Source organism: Notechis scutatus, chromosome 1 (genome assembly GCF_049901735.1).
Source record: "Notechis scutatus isolate UNSWTSFEM ecotype Mainland chromosome 1, rNotScu1.2, whole genome shotgun sequence".
NCBI lineage: Eukaryota > Metazoa > Chordata > Lepidosauria > Squamata > Elapidae > Notechis > Notechis scutatus.
This window is the reverse complement of record NC_142009.1, coordinates 215,408,795-215,423,275: the sequence shown is the minus strand read 5'-3', so window position 1 is coordinate 215,423,275 and position 14,481 is coordinate 215,408,795. Positions and strand designations below refer to the sequence as shown.

The window sequence follows — 14,481 nt, the reverse complement described above, 5'->3', positions numbered from 1 at the left end:
TAGAAAGGTGTTCTACATTGTGGAGGACAAAAGCATTTCAGTGTACGTAAGAATGTATCTCTTTAGGGAGAAACCAACTGCTAAATAACTATCATTCTCTACATGCTAACATTTCTCTAGCAATTTTTCAGAGAAGTTTATTCGTATCTTTCTTTGGAAAGCAAACTTTGGAAAGCAAACTTAAGTTTTGCCTGCCATGCTCTCAGGCACCAGCTTTTCACTGCATTTCCAGGCTAGTATATTAATTCCGCAATGGTCAACCAAGATGTATATTTGTTTTGTTTACTTGGGAAACAAAAGATGGTTCTGTTCAAGGGCTCCAGGCGGCTGTCATAGGACAACCACTCAGGAAAGCTTTTCAGCAGGGGAGGAGGGGCACACCACAGGCTCATTAAAGGGCCAAAAAATAAGTTTGAGTTGGCATTTTGTTTGGCTTGTAGAAAGAAGGCCGCAGTTATGGAAAACAAAGCAGAGCTTCATTCTGAAAGCTGAAGCACTCTCTGTTGATGGTTCTTTTAGGTTAAGCATCAGGAGCTATTTTTTCCTTTGATATTATTATTACTAATTTTTCAATGAGAATATTTATATTGTCAGGACCTGAGATAACTGAGGCTGATATTAAGCTATGCGTAATTAAACCAGGTTAATTTAGAAATCAAAATTCCTCTCAGTCAAGCTTGATTTTGGGTAACTAGCCAGAACTACCCACATTGCTGGCTAGGGAATTTTGGGAATTAAAGTCCATGCATCCTAATGTTGCTGAGATTGAGAAACGTTGGTCTAATTATAACCATGGATCTCCTAGTAAGTCTTTCATCCAAGCACTGCTGAGAGGCCTCAACTTCACTTAGCTTTTCTGAGATCAGTCCAGATTGGAAATGTGATTTTGCATCTAAAGCAGACATATTAACTTGCATTAATCATGAAGTAATAAGCACTGTTCAGAGTGTCATAATATCCTTTCCAACACCCCTCCTCCCCAAAAAAAGTATTGCAGGAAATACAGGAATCCAGTATGCACCATGGATTTATTTTACGTCCATAAGGACCGAAGCGTTTTTGTAAAATTCAGATATTTAAAATATCAATGCAAGACAATTTTCTTACCCCCCCCTTTTTTTTAAAGCACTACATTTTAGAGAGTATATAACTAGGTAGACAGAAACATATTTTGGGTCTTGAATATGTGTCCAAGGTCTGCAATGGACAAATGCATACAGAAGTAAACTGCAATTCTGAAACATCTTAGTAGAAGGGGAAAAGAAAGAATATTCAGCTGTGCAATCTCACCAGCTGATTGGATGCTGTGTATTCGTTGGCCTCATTCAAGTGACACAGCCCATCATGTGGCTGCACCAAACCACCCAGCTTTCCATCCAGCGCAATGTGTGGGACATCATCAGTAGTGAAGACCAGCAAGTGCGAAGCCTCCTTCCGCCACCCAATCTCTTTCTGCATGAAAGTCAAGGTAAGAAACAGAAGTTCTGTCACACTCTTTAAAAGCCTGTGCAGAAAAGGAAACGTAAGTAGACAAACCCCTCCTCCTCCACAGCAAGAATAAAATAGGTTATTTTTCTGACCCACGCCCTTTTCCAACAAATCAAACACAATACAAAAGGAACAGACACCTTGTAATGCTTTTACAAAATAATTAGCTGTGATAAGCACAAGTCTTGCCAAACTGTGCAAGACTTGCCAAAAGATGAGACAAGAAATAATTTGCAAAATAAGAATCTTCAAATATAAACTCAGGATACTGGAATGTCCATGAGGCTGGAGTTTCAAAACGTCTTTGCCTTCTGCAAAGTACGTTCATTTCACAGCGGGCTTTTATCTTCTTGAAGGAGGGGCCATTACTTTGCAGCCTTACTCCCGAGTTGCCCGTGCTGTTGTAACTGCTCTTTCCTCCGAGCAATCCTGCGCGTACGCGCACTTAGCACAGGCTCCTCGGGAACCTCCTCATCACTGCTACCACCGCCCACAGTCCACTCCCTAATGGTCCTGGCCCCTCATCTGAGTCCTCGGTCTCCTCAACTGCCCGAACCTGCTGCTGGCTAACCACAACAGTTATATACCCAAGTCTTTAAATTCTGCAACCAGATAATCTACACCAAAATAAAAAGGGACATTACAAAACAAGTAAATTCATTGGCGGGACATAATTTTGAAACACCTTTGAAAGGACCAATACCTCAATCTAATGATACCCAGCGTACCATTGCTACAAAAGAGGTCAACTATATTCCAAGAATTCAATTCAGTGAAACCATGAATGGTCTTCTTTTTTTTCTTAGACCAGGGGGTCTCCCAACTTGGAAACTTTAAGACTTGTGGACTTCAACTCCCAGAATTCCCCATCCCAGCATGAGGAATTCTGGGAGTTGAAGTCCACAAGTCTTAAAGCTGCCAAGTTTGGAGACCCCTGTCTTAGACATTATCAGAGCAGCATGCCCAATGTCTGCACAGTGGGAATAATCCATGGTGAGATTTTTATCCTATATTAGCAGAGCAGAGCAATTCTTTTTAACAGCCAAATGTCTCTTCTAAATAAATGTTCATCAAACAAAATGTCATCAATGGACTGAAACTGACAGAAAAAAAGTGGAGCATGGTACGTAAGAATTAGCCAACAGTATTGTGTTGACACAGGATAGAGAATAATGCCTGTCCCAATGTTGTTAAACGACACCTCTCAGCACTTCATCTAAGATGGGAAGAAATAAAGAATGCTGGGAACTGTAGTTTAGCAATAATTGGTGAACCAAAGTTCCTACCCTGGAATAGAACAAAACAGTCTGAGATAACCACTGGCCAGCATTTTTCAAGGGGACTGTTGATTCAGAGCCAAAATGTTTATTTTGAAGTTAATATGGGCTGAACATACGGGAAATAAATGCTCAGTCTATATTTTCATTGGCTACTTGCAAACTGAAACCGCGGTAGATGTTAAACTATTACCGATCCCACCCAGCTCTGGAACGAAAACCAAGTATTTTATAATCTACACTTGGCAATTTTCTGGAGTGCGATATAAATGTGAAGAGAGTATCAAAAAGAGACATGAAAAACATTATTAGTAGAAAGTGCCAAAACAGAGTTTAGTCTTCAGTTTCTCCTAAAAAAAATCATGCACTTTCTAAGAAAGTGATAGATAGATATTATCATTTGATTTCACAAGCAGCAGTTTAAACCTTAAGGGTCATTTTGCCAGCCAAGAAATCTCTGCCGAGCCAGCTAACAAGAGACAACTGTTCCTGAGCATTTCAGAAGCAGACCGTTTTGGTCAGCGCAGAGGGTTTTAAAAAACAAGAAGGGACAGCAGGCAATAGAAACAAAAGCACAGTCAGAGGCATCCAACATTACAACAGGTCCCTCACAGTTAAGTCCTAATGCTACACAGCTCAGCAAAATGCAAAGGCAAAAAGAATGCACATTTTATCAAAGCCCTTGTGTAAATTGCAACCACTGTTTGAAGAAAGAAGCACGAAGAGTAACTGGTACCCTGTGCATTTTGCTTTCCTTTCATTTATTCATTTGATTAATTGATTGGTGTAGATGCACAACTCACATAAATGACTCTAGGCAGCATACAGTGAAATAGATAAAAACAACAGAATTCGTAATATGAGATAAAGAATTAAAAACGTAGGAGCAGAGCTTCATAAATGACATGGTCTGTATCACACTTCTGGTGCCCCAAGCCCCAAACCAAATTTTTAGGGCCTTACAAAAGGCCAATAGAGTTGGGTCTACCCTAATCCCAGATGGAATTATCTTCCATATGGTGGGTGATGTGGCAGAAAAATTCCTTCTCCCGGGCCCTGCCAGCCATCACTCCTTAGCTGACAGCACTTGGAGCATGTCCCTCCTGCAAGATGGGATGGGTAAAAACAATTGTATTTCAAATAGCGATAGATATTTATGTAGAAGGGAAACCAGCAATACAGAGGGAAAAAGATATTTCCTCATACTGTACAACCAAAATGACATGGAAAGCAACCTAGTGCATCTATCCCTTATTAAGATGTACTTATACCGTAACACAAATATAATAAGAATTCTTGCACCAATTTCTAAAACAAAACCATCTCCATGTATCATTTTCCATTGCTAATAGTGCTGGCAATCAGCATGCCATGCAAAATTGCATTCAATTATTATTCCCACAGAGGCCTAAACTACTTACTTCGCACACAGCAGCTTGCAAGATTGCATCTAAGCCACCCTCTGGAGCATCTCTGTTGCGGGAAACCTTCTGTTTCTGAACTTCTTCATTGAATCTATCTATTTCATCCGTGAGGGATAAAAGATGGCGGAACCCAAAGGATGGTACACAATTTGGGAATAACTTATATCTAAAAAGGAAAGAAAGCATACACATTGTTTTTGATGTTAGTACAAAAACATCATCACATCTAATACATCCCTCATCAAAGCTGCTGAAAAACAGAAAAATTAAATACACTGCTCAAAAAAATAAAGGGAACACTTAAACAACACAATGTAACTCTAAGTCAATCACATTTATGTGAAATCAAACTGTCTACTTAGGTAGCAACACTGATTGACAATCAATTTCACATGCTGTTGTGCAAATGGAATAGACAACAGGTGGAAAGCATAGGCAAGACATCCCCAATAAAGGAGTGGTTCTGCAGGTGGTGACCACAGACCACTTCTCAATTCCTATGCTTTCTGGCTGATGGTTTGGTCACTTTTGAATGCTGGCGGTGCTTTCACTCTAGTGGTAGCATGAGACGGAGTCTACAACCCACACAAGTGGCTCAGGTAGTGCAGCTCATCCAGGATGGCACATCAATGTGAGCTGTGGCAAGAAGGTTTGCTGTGTCTTTCAGCATAGTGTCTAGAGCATGGAGGCACTACCAGGAGACAGGCCAGTACATCAGGAGATGTGGAGGAGGCTGTAGGAGGGCAACAACCCAGCATCAGGACCACTACCTCCGCCTTTGTGCAAGGACGGACAGGAGGAGCACTGCCAGAGCCCTGCAAAATGACCTCCAGTGGGCCACAAATGTGCATGTGCCTGCTCAAACGGTCAGAAACAGACTCCATGAGGGTGGTATGAGGGCCCGAGGTCCACAGGTGGGGGTTGTGCTTACAGCCCAGCACTGTGCAGGACGTTTGGCATTTGCCAGAGAACACCAAGATTGGCAAATTCGCCACTGGCACCCTGTGCTCTTCACAGATGAAAGCAGGTTCACACTGAACACATGTGACAGACATGACAGGGTCTGGAGACGCCATGGAGAACGTTCTGCTGCCTGCAACATCCTCCAGCATGACCGGTTTGGCAGTGGGTCAGTAATGGTGCGGGGTGGCATTTCTTTAGGGGGCTGCACAGCCCTCCATGTGCTCGCCAGAGGTAGCCTGACTGCCATTAGGTACCAAGATGAGATCCTCAGACCCCTTGTGAGACCATATGCTGGTGCGGTTGGCCCTGGGTTCCTCCTAATGCAAGACAATGCTAGACCTCATGTGGCTGGAGTGTGTCAGCAGTTCCTGCAAGACGAAGGCATTGATGCTGTGGACTGGCCCGCCCGTTCCCCAGACCTGAATCCAATTGAGCACATCTGAGACATCATGTCTCGCTCCATCCACCAATGCCACGTTGCACCACAGACTGTCCAGGAGTTGGGGGATCCTTTAGTCCAGGTGTGGGAGGAGATCCCTCAGGAGACCATCCGCCACCTCATCAGGAGCATGCCCAGGCATTGTAGGGAGGTCATACAGGCACGTGGAGGCCACACACACTACTGAGCCTCATTTTGACTTGTTTTAAGGACATTACATCAGAGTTGGATCAGCCTGTAGTGTTTTTTTTCCACTTTAATTTTGAGTGTAACTCCAAATCCAGACCTCCATGAGTTGCTAAATTTGATTTCTATTGATAAATTTTGTGTGATTTTGTTGACAGCACATTCAACTATGTAATGAACAAAGTATTTCATAAGAATATTTCATTCATTCAGATCTAGGATGTCTTATTTTTGTGTTCCCTTTATTTTTTTGAGCAGTGTATATCTTAGTCTTTTAAACAATACAGATTCTGACTCATGGGGAGCAGAATCATTTTGAGAATTGTTCAACATTACGGATGGATGAGAACTTCAGTACATGAGGACGTTTCTAAAGATAAAATAACTCATGCAAAGAGAACCCCTAAAATGAAACAATATTCTCCAAAACTAAAAAAGCAATCAGACAGAGCTAGCAACACCTAGAAAAAAAGAAAGAAATTTTAACACCATTTTATGGCTAGACCGGTTACCCATTCCTACCAAAATAGTAATTTCACAAAAGAAAAGTTCCTCTATTTTGTTAATCTCAACTTCCTGCAGCTTTTTGCAGAAGTCTACTTTAGTTAGAGGCAGCCGCAGAGAATGAGAACACCGTCCTTTATTTTTAAAAGAACCACATTGTTCCTGTCTCCATCAGAGGATGGAGCTGTGGTCATCCGATTGTGTATGTTCCCAAACGTCCTGCCTCACTTGTGGATATAGACGGATTCTGACAGAGTTCAGGGATGAAATATCTTAGATCATCCCAGCTGGCAAAGGAACCATATTAACAACAACAACAGATATTAAAAATCTAGCTTAGGAATTTAACAGTTTCTAATGCTATATGAGGAATAGTGTGATTGACTATTGAATTAAATAATTACTCGGAACAAAAACTTCAACCTAAATAGGCCCAGAAGATTGATGCAGCATTTCAGTGAATAAAATTAAATGAACTTGTCTTTTGAAATCTTATATGAATTACTGTCCCCAGCCTCTATATGAATGCAATATATCCAATGAAAATAGCTTGCTTTTTATGTATGCTCACAATGTATTTGCTAACAAGATTCCAACCTTCCTTCTTTGTGATGATCAGAATAATATAAATGTTGTGAATAGATTACAAGGTTCAGGATCATTAGCCGGATCATTACAGAAAGCAATGTTTGAGTCATCTTCTTTTACATAAAGCTTTACAATTTGAAATGCTGAGGTCTACTAATAGTAGTATGAGTGAACCTAGTTTTCCATTTGGAAAACAAAACCAAAAAATAATGATGGTTTAAAAAAAATGAAAAATGAAAAAAATATTTTTTTGCATTAATCTTCCTTTCTCTTACAAGTAGGCACAGGAGTCCTCAGACATTCCAGAAGACTGTAATTCTGAATCTTAGCACAGAATCTGCATAAGAAAAGCTGGCAACTCTAAGCAATACAGAACCCGTTTGAGTGCTGAACTAATAATATAATATGAAGGTGCTGATTCAGCCAGTTAAGCAAGATTTCACCATAAGGAAACAGTGACTTGCTTTTCAAAGCATGCTAGATGCCAGTCCCCACCCACCCAAGCATATAGAGTCACATCAGAGTCACATGGACCCCTCAGTCTTTTAAAACATTTGTTCGAGCATTACTTCTCATGATGCATTGTAGGAGATAACACAAAACATTGATTTTTTTTCTTCCAGCTAATCTAACCCAGGGATGTAAAATTCGATTTCATTGAATCAGGGTTGCATCAGGGTTGTGTCTGACCTTGGGGGGAGGCATGGCCAGCTCGACATCTCTCATGTTGGGGTCACCTGTGGTGGCCAAGTGCTAAGGTAAGACTTCCCTCAGACCCGCCCACACTCTCGTTATAATCTCCTTCCTTCCCTCCCTCCCTTCTTTTTCCTTCCTTCTTCGTCCTCCTTTCTTCTTCCTTCCCCTCTTTTTCCTTACTTTTCCTTCCTTGCTTTCTTCCCATCTTCCCTTCTTTGTCTTTGTCTTTTCTCTTTCCCTTTTTCCTTTCCTGTCCATTCTTGAATGCTCAAATGCAAAGGGGGAAACATTTCTTCTTTTGTTTTGTTTTTAGTTTGTTTTGCTAGCCCTCCGCCAATGAAACGGAGCTTGGGGGGTCCAACGCAGCTCCCCGAGATCCATTTTCACTGACAGAGGGCTGCAGGAGGCCATCACAGCCAAAACGGAGCCCTGAGGGCTGTGTGTGCCCTTCCTGAGCTTTGCGTTCACTGGCAGCGGCTGTTTCCAAGGTGGCCCCATGGGCCAGATCTAAGTACCCCACAGGCCGTATTCGGCCTGCAGGCCATGAGTTTGACACTGATTTAACCCAAGACATTTAAAGCTCCAGGTAAAGCAAGAAATCTTTCTTTGCACCTATCAAAAACAGAGGTAGAAAGTGATACATGAAATCATGGAAGACATTTCAGAACAAGAGACAGAATACTTCCCAGGCAACTAAACACTAGAACAAGGAGGAATAATTTCACCACGCTCAATACCTGTTACTTAAGGCAAGGGTCATCCATGGGTAGGGCCAGTCATGCCTTGAATTATGACAGAGGGCTCCAGTCAAAACACCAGGATTAATTGTGATCTCCTACAGACTGCTAAGGGTGCTATTGTTATTAAAGTACACCAAAACACATTGTTCAAAGAAATACATTGCATGTTGTTTTGATGAGTTCATGGCTTTCTGACTTTTTTCTTTTTTTAAGAGCTGGCTAGCCACTGTAGAAACAGATCCCAGGTAGGCTTTTATTGAACTTTCAATTTGCAAACTAAAGTATTAGGTTGTTCCATCTGGCACAGGAGGAGAGAATATCATAAGACAGTGTTTCGCAACCTTGGCAACATGGGAGATGTGTGGACTTCAACTCCCAGAATTTCCCACCCAGTTGGCTGGGGAATTCTGGGATTTGAAGTCCATACATCTTCAAGTTGCCACGGCTGAGAAACATTCTCATAAGGGAAGGTTGGAATCTGGGAGATACATACTATAGTTTCACATGTTTTCTATTTATTATTTTGGTGTTGTCAATTCTGTTTATTGGGTGGAATTGTTATTTGACTTTAAAATGCAAAGGTTTTTAATCTCAGAGCAGATCATCTTAGAAATTTATTTCAGCCCCTAAAATTCTATGGTGTTCTGCTACTGTTTCAGATTATTTTAGATTTGACAGAAGATTCCCTAAGAGCAAGGAAAACAAACAGGCATACTGTATTGCTCTTCAATGATGCTGACTCAAAGAAATTGTATCATCTGGTTTCCCCTATAGCTGTGTGCATCAGAGTTCAAAGAGGATGAGCAGTACTTAATAACTACTGATTTGAGTGACACAAAGCAATCTTCCGTGTGAAAAGCTTTATTTCTAGAGCCAAGTATTCATTTGTTGCCCATTTAATGTCAGCAATGAGGCAGTGTCCCTTATGCCCAACCTTATTTAAAAGTGGATAAAACCTCTTTGTTATAAATAGTAAGAGTCCCTGGCAAGTGAATGCTTCAAAAATGCAGCAGAACTGATTCATGGGCCTACAACTAATGTTGAAGTCTTAAACATGCTTTCTTAAGTATAAATCTTTTCGAATATACTAAGCTTACATTGCAGGACTGAGAAATTATTTCTTAACTGGCTGCAGATTCTGAAAGCAACTATTTCCTGCCGATGATATAAGAATCTTTAAAGAGACATATAATGAATCTTTAAAGAGAGAGAGCTACAATTTTAAAGATTACATTAAAAAGACATACAGACATCTTAGTGAACCATTTCTGTTTAAGTTGATGAATTCAGGGTTATTTTTCTTTTTCTTCTCAAACATTTCCTTCTTCAGAACCAACACTGCTGTAGAAATTCAGTTTTGAATGTGGAGTAGATAAATGATAGGTTTGCAAAATAAATGAATAGACATTAAGTAATTAACAGCAAAAGTAAGGTATTGTGGACATATCTATAAGAAGGTATCCTTCCACCAATGGGTTTGGCCAATGTCTTCATCGAAGACAATAATGGAGTACATAAGGTACTGGTAGAGACATGAGGCATAATTCTGTTATACAAAAGCAAGATGAGTGACAGCAGTTTGGAGGATGTGACCAATTTTGCATGTCCTTATAGTAATCTTCCTTTAATATCAACAGCTTTGCCTGTTGTCCCACTAATATTAGAATACTAGTGTTCACGGATCAAAGGACCTAGGAGATATGTGACATAGTCTTCAACTTACAACCAAAATTGAATTCAAAATTTCCATTGCTAAACAAGACAGTTGTTCAGTAAGTTTTGCCCCATTTTATGACCTTTCATAATCACTGCAGTTGTTAAGTTAGTTAAGTTAGTAACACAGTTGTCAAGTGAATCTGGCTTCTCCACTGACTTTGTCAGCAAGTTGCAAAATGTGATCACATGACCCCAGGATACTACAACTGTCACAAATACATATCAATGGCCAAACATCTGGATTGTGATCATGTGACCATAGGAACGCTGCAATGGTCATGTGAAAAATGATCATAAGTCACTTTTTTCAGTGCTGTTGTACCTTTGAATGATTGTAAGTCAAGTATCTATATATTTTTTTAAAAACCCCACATGATTTCCAAAAAAGATTTGTTCCATAATTAGAAATCAATTCATATAGAAATTGAGATTCAAATAGAATCTATGCATACATAATTCATACAGAAATATAGATCCCTGTTAGTATCCCATACAGTTTTTAAGAGTTATTTTCTCTTCCAGGTTTCAAGCAAATGATCTCATTAGAAATATTTAACTGGCCAGGTTCCAAAGATCCATCCTTTCCTTCCCATGGATCTATATAAGAGCACAGCAAAATAACATTTTTAAGAACACTATGGATCTGATTTCCACTCCCCGACATTTATTTACATTAATGTAATTTTAAAAAGTGAGCTCAGTCCGGGAAAGAAAAAAAATATTAATGCCAATATCAATATTCTGAATGGAAAAAAAAAAATCCTAGAATTACCACAAATATTTATGTGTTATGCTTACTTGGAAACAATTTTGAATACCGATGAACAAAGTTGACCAGCTGTTGCTCAATGGGATACATATATTTGGCATTTCTTGTGAAAACAACCCCAAGGCTGTTGCTTACCCAGTGCAGGGGTTATTCTGGTATCTTGGGGCCGTGTAGGAGAAGGGAGAAATGTTCTTGTCTACAAAAGACCCAAAACCAAGCCGGAAATTGCTGGTGAGCTTTCCCATTTCTTCAGCTAGCTTAGTTCCCAAGTTCCGAATGGTGTCCAGATCATCCTTCATGGAGAGGGAAAGATCCATCAGATAGTACAGATCTACGGGATAATCCTCTACCTGTCGAACCTGCACGTGGAAAGAGGCTGGGTCACCTGTGGAGGCAGCAGATCATTGGCAAGTTAATAAGCAAAAGGAACAGGTTTTATTTGGGATTCGGTTTGGGCGCAGCCCTTAAAACATCCTCTTAGCTTCCCCATGGCCAGAAATAGCCACAGTGCCCTGGCTAAAATATGAACACTTCTGCACAAAGTTTCCTGTTGCAGCAGGGACATGGCTAAAGTCTCGACCACATTCTTTCTTTTATATGAATCTCATGTAAGTCATTCCTCCAGTTAAGGCTGCCAAAAGGGCAACTTTCAAATGGTGGGAAAATCAGAATAAAGAATGAAAGACAGAAGACATTCCTCATGCATTGTTGCTGAGCACTTCTGCAGCTGTGCTGTGGTAGACCTAGGCAGCAATTCTTTATCTAAGGTTCACACAGATAAGGAAGCGGTGACAATCCTCTGGAATGATAGCATGTTAAAATGCAGCCAGTCTCCTACACATTTATATGCAGAGAGCACCAACCTCTCCGGGAAGATGTTCACAGAGAAGCCTCTACTCCTTTGCTATCACTGATTGAATAAAGATACACACAAAGGCCTCTTTCTGACAAATGTTCAGACTCTCTATATGGAGGCTGAGGGCAGAGATTATATATAAATACATTAGGGCTGCTCCAACTGATGGGTGTGTTATGGACCAGGAAGGGAAATAACTGAGGATAACTGAAGTTTGCTTTGCAATGGCCTTGTCCAAAGGTTCAAACCGGTGGATGGGGAATTATATCAACATAACAATATGTATTAGTCATGTTAAAGACCATACTTGAGTAAAACTTTAATGCAACAATACAGCCTGGGATTTAAGACAGCAGACAACTCCCTAAGACATGAATTTTGCTGCTGAATTGCAATTTTTAGTATAATCAAATGAAAAAAATTACAGAGACACTGACCACTAAACTTACTTTAAAACTGAATTCATATCCATCCCTGATAATATTTTCTATCCCAGGATGCCACTGAAAGGCCAAAATTACCCCTTGCCCCAAATAAGACTATGAACTCCTCCTAAATCAAAAGCATTTTCAAAAGCAAACAATTCCCATCCACACCCACAGCCTAATTAGTCATCTATTTCGGGGGTGGGAGTGTTATTCAGAATAGTAAGGCGTAAGTCAACATCCTTACACTGTAATGCATATTCTGCTGGCTTTGTAAAATATGACTTATATTAAGAGCTGTTTCTTAACGGGAACTTGGCCTGGAAACTTCAGTTCCATCCTATTGCAGCTTGTATTATAAAGCCCAGGAATAAAGATGTAACAGTAAAAAATAATTTTGTCTAAGTAACAGCTGCACAACCAAGCATGTAACTCTGAGATTATGGTGTTTACAACTGTAATCCTCCTTCTGTTCAGAAACCAGGACAAAGAGCTTTCATGTATATGGGATGACATTTTTTCAGAATTTTCCATTAATCAATAGTTATGGAGTTTCAAGGCCCTCCCAGACAAAACAAAATAAAACAAACAAAACAGGAAAAGCAATTCCATAACTAAAGCCATCTCTGATAGCTCTAGCAGAACTGTTCTCTCCTTAAAGTATGCAAAGCTTTTGTAAATAAGATTCAAAACGACGGAAATATTTCAGTTATACCATGCACAGTTAAGACAGCAGGATACAAAGTGTTTCTTCCATGCATACATATTTCCAGTTAATGATGACACTGGAAGAAAGGTGAGGATGGGAGAGAAAGAGAAAAAGACCACAAAATGTTTAATTTTAAAATAATTGTGGAATTGTTAGTCCAGTAACTAGGGCCAACTAAGGTTCTACGGACAGGGTTTGAAAGGGAAGGAGAAAACAGAAGGAATGGGACTAAAGAAAAGATATGGGTGAAGCATTCATAGAAGGAACGGATAAAGAAGGTCAAGGAAAGGAAGGAGAGAACCGCAAAGAAGAAGGTTATAAGGTCAGGGGAAATAGGGGTTACTTTAGGGTTGAAGTGATGTTTCCTTATGAATGCACTTAGTTTTCCATAAGCCAGTGTAAGGTTTGATCACGGTTTCTCATTAGCACAAGCAGCAAATTAGTCACTGCAAGATTTAGGTGGGCGCAGAACGTGAAGTGTTTCTGTAGCTATACTTTCCCTAAATTCCACATTTTGCGACTTCTGCTTTTAAAGCTATTTTGATTCCACTGGGTTCTCTGCTAGGAACGTAATCCTCTAATTCTGCCCGTATAAGAATTTCACTTGCTGCCTAAAGAATCAGGGAGCTGAAATGATTGATGTGACAGGGAGTTCAGCTGAACAAAAAAGCTGTTTTCTCCCATTTGGCTCCGTGAATTTGTTCCCGTTGGACAATTATTTTGTCTTTGCAAATGCATTCTCCAGGAAAATCAGCATGCGTCACGCAGAGGCTGATTCCAATTGGGCCAATTCACTGTGAATCAAATGTGAATCCCTATTAATTAATAGAGAGCTATAAAATATGGTTTTAAATCTAGCTTGACTATTTTACGTGTATATTATGAACCCTTTTGTTGTCACATCTTCTTTAGAAGCATCCTTATTCAGATGATGAACAGGGAAAAATAACTGATCATAACAACTTATAATTTTTGAAAAACATGTAACCATAATTCAGAAGTATAGTTCTGGAATGTACAAATTTAGACAAATGAGATGACATAAACTAGTCACCTCTAATGTAATAGGTTTTTTTACTAAATGGCTGCAAAAGAACTCAGCTAAAATCTTGGGGAAGTTCCTGCCATTCGATGGGTTTCTGAGATTCAGTTTGGTATAAATGCATAAGGATGTTACATGTGAAAAAGCAGTTTACAGATAATCCTTGATGTATGACCGCAATTGAGCCCAAAATTCCTGTTGCCAAGCAAGACAGTTGTTAAGTGAGTTTTCCCTCAGTTTACGACCTTTCTTGCCACAGCTGTTAAGCTGAATCACTGCAGTTGTTAGTAAAACGGCTGTTGAGTTGAGTTTGCTTGTCAGAAGGTTGCAGGAAGTGATCACATTCACATAAACTGGCATAAATACATGCCAGTTGCCAAGCGTCCAAATTTTGACCACATGACCATGAAGATGTTGCAATAGTCTTATGCAGGGGTGGGATTCAAATTTTTAACAATCGGTTCTGTGGGCGTGGCTTAGGTGGTGGGCATGGCTTGGTGGTCATGTGATTGAGTGGACATGGCTTGGTGGTCACGTTATTGGCTGGACGTGGCCAACTCAATATCACTCACATCGAGGCACGCATCTCCTCGCCTGGCCTCTCATGACTGTGGGGATGCCGCAACAGTCGTAATTGTGAAAAATGGTCATAAGTCACT

At 40.1% G+C, this 14,481-nt stretch overlaps 1 protein-coding gene across 2 annotated transcripts in view; it reads right to left on the bottom strand.

The window, feature by feature from the left end:
• ITGB5 (integrin subunit beta 5) overlaps window positions 1-14,481 on the bottom strand; it is a 77,616-nt gene that overhangs the window by 40,867 nt on the left and 22,268 nt on the right. For both annotated transcript variants that reach the window (XM_026665446.2, XM_087950202.1), the window contains 3 exons: window positions 10,926-11,175; window positions 4,187-4,355; window positions 1,291-1,452 (listed from right to left, as the gene is read on the bottom strand). In XM_026665446.2, the coding sequence (XP_026521231.1) occupies window positions 1,291-1,452; window positions 4,187-4,355; window positions 10,926-11,175 (581 nt within the window). The remainder of the gene's footprint in view (window positions 1-1,290; window positions 1,453-4,186; window positions 4,356-10,925; window positions 11,176-14,481) is intronic.